This window comes from Acyrthosiphon pisum, chromosome A1 (genome assembly GCF_005508785.2).
Source record: "Acyrthosiphon pisum isolate AL4f chromosome A1, pea_aphid_22Mar2018_4r6ur, whole genome shotgun sequence".
Lineage (NCBI taxonomy): Eukaryota > Metazoa > Arthropoda > Insecta > Hemiptera > Aphididae > Acyrthosiphon > Acyrthosiphon pisum.
Window position 1 is genome coordinate 54630280 of NC_042494.1, and position 10318 is coordinate 54640597.

General features: G+C 32.0%; 1 protein-coding gene across 1 annotated transcript; it reads right to left on the reverse strand.

The window, feature by feature from the left end:
* Positions 1–93: 93 nt before the first annotated feature.
* On the reverse strand, positions 94–10318 carry LOC100159351 (plant intracellular Ras-group-related LRR protein 6). The gene is made up of 3 exons (XM_001950920.5): positions 10055–10318; positions 3430–3842; positions 94–2742 (listed from the first exon to the last, which is right to left on the reverse strand). The coding sequence occupies exons 2-3, from the start codon at positions 3813–3815 to the stop codon at positions 825–827; spliced, it is 2304 nt and encodes a 767-aa protein (XP_001950955.1). The 5' UTR covers positions 3816–3842; positions 10055–10318; the 3' UTR covers positions 94–824.

A 10318-nucleotide genomic window follows, 5' to 3' on the forward strand; every position in this document is an offset into this window, starting at 1 on the left:
TTTAAACGTTTGTTTGTTTTAAAATGATAAAGATCATTAGGAGAATCACAATAGGACAAATAACATGGTATGAAATATAGTTAAACATTATTATACTATAATAAGATATACATTTCATTTAATAGATACATTTATCATAACAAGAATAATGAATATTTATTTTTCTACATCTAAATAATCTTAGCCAATTATATTAGGTTGATAATCTATAATATAATTATTCTATTTTATAAATAGTAATATATGCGTATAATCCTAAGCCATGATTATAATAATATACGGTTGAAGACTAAAATCATAATCTATGGTCTGACATTGCTTTACAGAGAGCGTGCATAAATAATACATTAAAAGCTTAATAACTAGAATATACAATATATATTTGATCAGTCAATCCGAATAATAATTAAAATAAAATAAACAGTGAAACTCGACTAATGCCTAGTCTATTGTTTATTTAAAAATGTGCAAGTTTACTATTACCCTGCACTGAATGACCTTGCATTAGGAATGAAAATACAAAAGTGAGAAAAATTGCTTTTGATTGACTGTATCCAACACCACTGACAACCAACTACCATTAGGAACTTTTCTGCTAGGAAAACAAATATTGGATAATAATTTAAACATAATACAAAGAATGATAAAGTTCCAAAATTCCAAGTATACATTTATTAAATTTTATAATGTTTTGTTTGGTACGTAGAACGTGGTAAAACGTGCTTGGTTACTAAAATAAAAAAAAATTATAATAATAATGAAAATATTTGCTTAAGACTTACAAACTGTAATAACTGGAATTTAATTTATCTAGTACAAGTTTGTCATTTTATAGTTCGACGAGATACATTTTTAGTTCCTTTAAATTGCACCACATCATTGTCTTCTTGTGAATAATCACATGAAATGTCTTTATCTTTCTTTGTTGGATTTTCTTTACGCTTAATTAAAACACTCATCATCACTGCCGAAACCAACAACAAAACAGCACAGAAGCTTATAAGAGGTAACCATTTATTTTCTGTTTCTTTTTCAATTTCTGACAACATTGGCTGGTACTCGTGAACTTCTCTGGTAACAATTCTGGCTGGTCTTGCTGCCACTGGGCTGTGTGGACAATTTGCCTCGCGCACATACCTGGCCCACGTGCGTTGCACACTAGATGTGAGCTCTCTTCCAGGTCTTCTTAGTTTAGCTTCCTTAACAGGCGTACTCTTAGGATCGAAATTGCACACCAATCCTTTGGTCTTTTTGTTGTTTACATTGGAAGCAATTGATTTTGTAGAACCAACCAACACACCTATATTTCCTTTAGACGATGCAGCCCATTCCCACATATCCACAACATAACAGTCGCATTTCCAAGGGTTACCGACTAGTCGTAACGACATAAGTTGATGGTTATATCCAAATTTATCTGGTTTAATTGCCGTTATATTATTGAAACTTAAGTCCAACTGTTCCAACCCAGTCAGTGATTCTAAAAACTTCATAGATCCTTCTTCGTCACTCTTTAATTTATTATCGTTCAACAATAACTGACTAATATTGGGCGTCGTTATGAAAGCATCAACAGGTAAATGACTCAAATTACATTTACTCATATCCAAATTCTTTAAACCAGATAATTGAGGTGGTAGTATTGGCCCTTCTTCGGGAACTTGAAGAGGATTTCCCGAGAGTCTTAACTCTTCCAAGTCTGGATATGTAAAATTATCGTAGAACACTGTATCATTTAGACGACTAAGTCCGCAGTTATTCAACTCTAATACTTCTAAACGCGTAAGATTTTGGAATAAACCTGATTCAAGACTTTTAAGTTTATTTCCAGACAAAATAAGCGTTTTTAAAGCAGACATTTTTAAGAAAGTCGTTCTTGATATTCTTTGCAAGTTGCTATAACCCATATCTAAATGTTCCAACGATTCTAATGGAGATAAAAGTGCTGTAAATGCATTGTTCAAAGGATTTCTTGATATGTCCAATTCTTGTAAACTAGTAAATTTATGGAATGTGTTAGCGGGCAACCTTGTCAATCCACAGTCTCTTAATGAAAGTTTCACAAGCTTTAATAAAGGTGATAAAGCTACTGCCAAGTCTGCTGCAGATAAATGGTTTCCAGATAATATGAGGGTACGCAATTTCGTAGCATTAGCAAACGCATCTTCAGACAAAGGTCCTTTTAAATGACAGTAACTGAGGTCAAGAAAATCTAAATGAACTAAATTGTGACCTAAAGTAGTAGCTACATCGAGATCAGATAATTCATTTTCAGCCAACACCAAACCTCTTAACCAAGTATTATTGAAAAAAACATTTTCTGGTAAATTTGATACACCCGATTGTCTTAAATCAAGATGTTCCAATCTGCCTAAATTACCCAGTATTAAAGTCCAGTCAACATGACTTTTGAGACTATTTCCAGCCAATTCCAATACTGTAAGGTGCCCAAGACTACTAAATGCTACGCTTGATATGTGTGTAAGATTGCAGTTATTAAGAATTAGATGTTTTAAACTAGTAAGAGGATCAAATATGCCTGGTTCAATGATATGAAGAGGGTTTCCGGAAATATCAAGTTTATCTAGACCACTGATATTGGCGAAAAACTGTGGTGATAATTTTGTTAGATGACTATTTGCCAGGTACAGGTACAGCAAAGACTTTGAGTATAAGAATGGACCTTCAACTTGTTCCAATGGATTTCCTTGTAATTCTAACGTAATTAATCCAGCGCTATCCCTGTAATAAATATAACAAATGTCAAATAAGTTAATAATTTATACTATTAAACATGTATTTAAACACTTTCTCATTATCAAATATTTCTCTATAAAAATGTTTAATAGATTTAAGTAAATATTATTTTTTTATTTTTAATTCTTTATTATTTTGTATTGTAATAAATCTATCTACCTAATTAAAACAAAAATGTATTGATGAAATGAATCATTACAAAATGAACCAACAGTTTTCGTAGTGCTGATAATATTAGTATCACTTAATGCTTAAACAAATATTGAGCTATAAGACAATACAAATCATGAAATTAACATCAAGAATGAAATTAGGTTTATGGGTAACATATTTAACATTTTTTTAATGTTTAATTTTAAGATTAGATGGATGGAAAAAGATAATTAAAATATTTATAGGAACATTATTCTGTTTAGCCGTTTAAACATTTAGTGTACGTTAGTACGTCACCCGACAATGGAATCGACCTTGAATAAGTAAACGTGAAAACTGTGACTCAATTTGTTTAATTTAAATACGATTTAAGTTAAACGCCGAAGTAAGAGTCCTTTCATAGGCTAAATATCCTTTGTACAATCGTATACATTATACGAAATACCTAATACCTATATATATACATTAACTAGGAGGCTACTGGCTAGGTATCTACCTAGTTTATCTAAATAAACTTACACAAATGCTTCAGGATCGACATAATTGATCAAGTTAGATGACAAATCTATGTCCAACAGGTAATGAAGTCCAGCAAATGTTGTTTTTTGAATTTTTGTTAAAAAGTTCTCGGACAACTGCAATGTCCTAAGTTTGATATCAGCCGGGAACGGTTCGATTTCTTTTAGGAGATTTCCGTTCATATTAAGTACGTAGACATTGCCGTCGAGTCCTTCATATGGCATGCTTGTCAAGTTACTTTCCGAACAGTCAGTCACCCAGTTAATTCTGAAGAAATGACAATCACAATCTTCTGGACAGTCAAGCTGTTCAGATAGAATGGCACTTGTATTGCATACGTAAGCCAATAGTGTTGCAAACACTATAATGGATGTACGTGTCGCCATGTCGCGGCGGATTTCTCAATTCAAACTCTGAAAAATGAATAATTTATTAATTTAAATTAAAAAATTGAAATTGAAACACTTAGACAAGTATGAGTCCAACATTAATATAGAGGGTATATTAAAAATTCTAATCTGGTAAAATTTGTTAAGTACCTATATTATAAAATAACCGTATCATATTGTAAAAAAATTGTGTATAGGGTCTGATGTTATCGATTCGTCAAACGTTTTCGTTTGGTGTCAAGGCATTACCAAGGACTTGGCACAGGTCTCAAAACTAGTAAAAATTCATCATTAATATAATACGCTCTCCAAATATTTGTAGAACATCGTTCTACTAGCAATTGAATGGCCCTATAGGCACGCCCTGTCATATGAATGACAGTATTAGTATTGATTTAATTAAGTCTGACACGCCCCGTGTGAACACTGCGAACAGTTGTCTAACACTATCTGAATTTAAAATTTAAGTTCTAAAAATTTTGGACGCCGATTATAATATTGTTCAGATTAATATGTATGCCTCTACTATAGTGAAAATAATGTTCATACTATTATTCTTATATTCAAATAATAATCACTTGACGATTACCATTTTGTTAATGTCTTATTAATAATAATAGATAAAAGATAATAAATATTTATGTTGTTTAATAACGATATAAAAATATAGCGATAGATATTATTTATATAGGTTTCAAAATAATGCTGGTAAAATCATGAACCAACTAGAAAATACAGATTTTTAAGTGTTATTATTACTGCAGTCACTATAGTATATGTGGTCGTCCAAGACGTCTATGGAATTACTAGGAATTGTAGATCATCACTGCAAGTGGTAAAAAATAAAAATGATAACCTTCCAAATGATAATTCATTTTTAGTTATTAAAAATAAAATAACAATCGGAGTACTATAGAATGGACCGGATCGAAATATCGAATGGCATATTATGTATTTGACTTGCATTAAAGTTGATTGATATTTTTTTGAACTTTGATGAAACATTGTCATCGATGTAACATGGTATCACATACCTACCATAATATATGTGAACGTGAGAGTCCACATAACAGTCACTTTAACGTCCTTGATGTACCCCCCATTCCATCTCACGTTTCTAATTGATTAATTATTAACGACATGTGTACAACAGTAAATTGCATGATTTACAAGAGAAATTAAAATATACCTATGAATTATTATGATCGAGTACACAAGACAATTGCTACTGAAGTAGTGAAGTGAAAGTAATATAGTCCCTGACAGATAAATACCATTTAAAACATATTATAACGTCTCGCTAAATTAAAATTTTACCATCAGTACCTATAGTCAGTATCTATACTAGTTACTCATTATAGTACCTAATTGCATTATTATACATAATATAATAGAGTTCCGACATAAATTACTCAACAGCAGAAGTGCAAATAGGATTCATATAATCTTTGTGAGGGTAAGGTTATTTCATTTTAAATGCAACTGAAATAAAAAATAAATTAATATCTTTTTTCGTAATATAATTATTACGAAATGGATGAGTATATCATGTATTTTTATAAAGGTCGTAGCCCTACATATTATAATTTATTTGTTATTTGTTATTTGTTATTTGTTTAACCTTTGTTTATCAATAAATGTTTTTAATAGGGTTGTAAATTGGAGTAGCATTTAGGTAACGATAAATAAACCTGTAGGTATATAATCAAACTAAATTAAGTTCTCAAAAATATATGCACTTAAAAACACTTAACATATTAAGTTTTATTTACATTTTACGCACTTCCATGATGTCGATATACATGTTTGGCAGCATAATATTTTAGAATAATATTAAGTTAAAAAATTATTGCTAATGATAAATGACATAATCTGTTACACCAGTACAAAGTAAATATCTTAAACATAGACGGAGATTGGGTGGTCCTTTGAAGAGCTTAGGGTGCCGCACAAAAGTATTGGATACTAACCACCATTGTATAAAAAACTGTAATAAAAACATGAATTTTACATAAATTACCTAGATCTCAAAGCGTAACGAAAAATGTTTTTATATGAATAATAATTTTAATTATATTTGTTTCAAGTTTTGAATAAAATACACAATCATGCAATTTGCATTCAACGAGTTAAATATTTTTCAATGGTAGATATTTTAATAACGCTGTGAAGTTAACCTCATGGTGGTATCATAATAAGTAGGTACTATAGTACCTATCTATGATATCACTAGTGATACTACTGTTACATTAAAATATTTATACATTTTAATTAACGTTTGGACTTATTGGATTTGTCAAAGATCAGTCAGATTCAGTCGGAGACGGCCGTAGCCAAAACAGTACTATGCGTAAGATTAATACTAATAATAGTTTGTGCTGCAAAACAAATTTAATTCTTCTATTTTATATTGTAAGGATAATTATAGGAAAGTATCTTAAAATGTATATCATAAGAATTACCTATCATCTAAAAATGTATATATTTTATATACCTATTATAATATTCACTAAATTGTGTATAAACTATTATTGGAGTTTATTTTTTATTAATGCATATTGTTTATGGTAATATATAGGGGGGGGGGGCTGCGGACGTAGCCCTTGTGGGTCACTTTTTCCAGTCAAATACTAGCAAACTACCACTATAATTCTATAAAATCTCAGCCAGTGATCTGATATTTAAACCGTTAAAATATAACTAGGTATATTCATAAAGAAAAACTAATTGTTGAAAATTATTGCAAACGATTTTAACTAAATACCCATTTTTTGGCTCACATCGTACATATTATTATAACAAGCGTCATCGTAACTTATCGACATTCAGAAAATTATTCAAGAAACTTTAAAGGCAAAAAGATAACGTATTAGGTATGGCCAACATAGATGTATTAATAAATATAGATATTTCTTCAATGTAACTTATCTAAATGGATAAAGAATTTATCGAATTAATTATGATGCACGGAAAATATTTTACCGTCAAATTCGTTTGCGTTTAGTTATAATTTTTAAACATGCACTGCGGCTTGTCTAGCTATATATAGCTACGTTTTTTATTCTTGGATCTTTGTCATAAATACGTAATACATGCAATATGTTTTACCCAAATTCCAAATAATCATAATCTTATTTTGTCAAGATAAAATATTTAACTATTTAACCGAATTATGACCGTAAACGTATATAAGTAGTTATTTTACATGCGATAATAATATAGGTATAGATGAAATACAAATACGCCTACACGGGTATTTAATAATTTGAATAAACATATACAACATTAGACTGAACAATTTCAAACCAAAGTTATATAAGTAGGTATATCTGACGCCTAAACATCCATAAAGTTACAATTTATTTACTCACGCATTAATTAGTTCGAATTAATATTCTCATGGGATTCGACGTGCGTGCATTCGTCTACACTCTATACTGTCAATAGACAATAAGACGTGCGTTGAATACGCATACAAAATCAATTCCGACGATAGGTATTGTAATTTTTATGATATACCTAAGACACGATATTTTTTATACGAATTTCAGGTTTAAGGAGTTTTCCGATCTTTTGTTTGCAGTTGTACTCCTAGATAAAAAAATACACACTACCTACTACGAAATTATTTTACGAAACCATTTTTTTTTTTTAGGTCTACGATATGAAAGTAATATAATAATATTATATTACTTATAATGCTTACAAGAAAGGAATATACAAGTTACGTGTGTCTGATATAATATATTAATCGTTAAAGTTTGATTTTAAAAAAATGTCTACCGATAATATCTTATCTTATTATAATATGATCCTCAGTAGCTATTAGTATGGGAATGGGAGTGAGATTATAACGACTACTCTATATTTTACTTGTAAGTTGCAGTACCTATCATAATATTGTAAATATGTAAATAATATTAAATATAGGCACCGATTATGTGATATCGCAGTGAGTATCTTATGCAGTTGATATGGTAAGAGTGATTAAAAATGTTAATCCCTCCCGAGTCCCGAATAGTAATTATATTGGAACAGATTTTTAGTATGAATTCGAATACATACTTGTATAATATTATTTATGAAATATGAGTACCTACTTGTACAAGTATACCCTACCCGATAAATTTACATACGGATACGATCATATCTATGTGATATAACTATATAAGTATAAAACACATACCATGTCGAAAATCTGCAGGTATATATACCCCCATACCTACGATAATTTTTTTTAATAATAGCATTTATTTACTGATATAAAACAGTTTGTATAATAATCGTTTGGAATTATAATATGCGTATACAAATTATAGAAAAACGCATCCTACAAGTCCGCGGGCCGTAAATATAATATAGGTACGTATATCTACACATTTTTTAAACTTGTTATTGTAGTCTGATCTCGTGGACCTTGGCGAAATTAAATTACATCCGTTTGAAATAATAATAATAATAAAAAAAAACTCGCGCAACAAGTACCTAACATACATATATGATATTATACACATACACACACGAGCACGCACACGTATCTATATTATAATAAAACCTAAATACGCGTATCGGCGTATCACGTATATATTTTAAAATAATTTTCTAGTTTGCGAATAAATTTCCCGACACACGGACGTCACGTTTGTAATATCGTGTGTGTGTGCGTGTGTGTGTGTGTGTGTGTGTGTGTGTGTGTGTGTGTCGCGAAGTTCAATTTTTTTTCTGAGGCAAAAAATTATGATCCCGACCACTGTTGTAGCCATAATAATATTATTATCTATATATACCCATACGTAATAATATTATGTCGTATGTAGGTACGACATGAGCGGCGGCGGCGTTCAGCAGGTGATGGCGGCGGCGGCGAGTTACGTCAGCCTCGCCGTGGTGGTAGATAGGTATATACCGTATTACATATACCTAATATATTTTAGGTGGGTACGCGAATTCCGAAAACCAGCGTGCATAAAAACATTTTCGATTTCACGTAGTCCGCCGTGGCACGTACGCTCACAATTGTTTTTTTCCGTTTTCGTTTAAAGTAGGTATATTTATTATTTTTGTTTTACGACTAATTAAATCGGACGAGGTCGCCGCCGCCGCCGCCGCCACCACCACCGACGTGCATTGCGATCTCGTACCTATATATTATTATTATTATCATGTTTATAGGTAGTAAGTAGGCGCACGGTGCAGAAATAATAATGTTTTGATGAATAGGTATTCGCTCGTACACGACGACGCTTGCGAATGGCAAAACATTATATTATCTATTATAAACTCGTAAAATAATATTATTATGTTGGTCGAACGGTGGAAGACGAGCGTAATAATATAAATAAAAAAACCAGAAACAAACCGATACCTATCCGGGTGTACCTGACACACGGTATTAATCCATTATCCATTACTATTATTATACACTATTGGATTTTAGTTCGTTCGCCCCGCGACGCGGTTGACCTTTCTCGTGCGGTGGGTGTGCTCCGTCAGCGGCGCACAATATATATATTTTATTAAAATATATCATTATTATAACGCAGATACACACGTTCGCACACCACACGTACAAATATTATAATTTACGTTGCCCGTGAGCCGGACGTTGTGCGCAGACACAATTATTATCATCATTATCATCATCATTATGGTTGGCTTGTACGATAATCGTCTTAAATAATCGCCACGCGCGCCAGACCCGATATTATAATAATGCCCGTCCTGTATAATAATATTACTATAATATTTATGATGGTCGTATATATAGAGAGAGAGGCGACGGCTCCGGTGAAATTTAGCAACAGCCGAAGAAGAGACCGACGGGATTCGTAATAACGTTAACCTCGGCGAATGGGTTTAAACACGACGGGGACTGCGTGGAAGTGGTGTCAAGGGCTTTTCAAATGTATCGATTATTCGTTTTCCTGTACGGTGGCCGTTCGCACGATTATCGCGATGCCGCGCGGACGTAATATACAGCGACCGCGTACAGCACACCTGAGTCGTCCGTCCGCAAGATTGAAAACGAAAGCAAATAGGTACCTGTCCAATATAGCTGGGGCATGTCGATTAAGGTGTTAAAATGTTTGACACGCGTGTGTACATATGTGACGTTATATTATAATGTATAGATTATATAGAGGTAGTCGGGGTAGTAAAAACATGTGTAAGTATTATATAAATATTAAAACATTATTGAAGTGAATTATGTCGTGAGTGCGAGTACATTGACTTACCCCAATAAAAAACGGTTTGACGGCTCGAGCGATGATGAAAATATCGAATCGATGTGGACCAGTTCGAGTAAAAGAATGATATTAACACTCGCACGACTTGTACCCCTTTTTTTTTTTTTTTTTGAAGATAAATTCGTAAACAAAACGTTAGCACCGATAAGTGCTGCTGCGGAAGTTGTTGACGTTAACGAGTACGTCCACGTTGCACCGCACAGGGACTCGCGACAACTGGTGAGTGGTGGCTGGATAGTGGATAATGATTTC

Excerpts from the sequence above, each read along its gene's own strand:
- LOC100159351 (XM_001950920.5), bottom strand. The coding sequence starts at position 3,815 with ATGGCGACACGTACATCCATTATAGTGTTTGCAACACTATTGGCTTAC. Across the intron at positions 2,743-3,429 it reads GTCGATCCTGAAGCATTTGT|GGATAGCGCTGGATTAATTA; the intron begins GTAAGTTTATTT and ends TATTTATTACAG.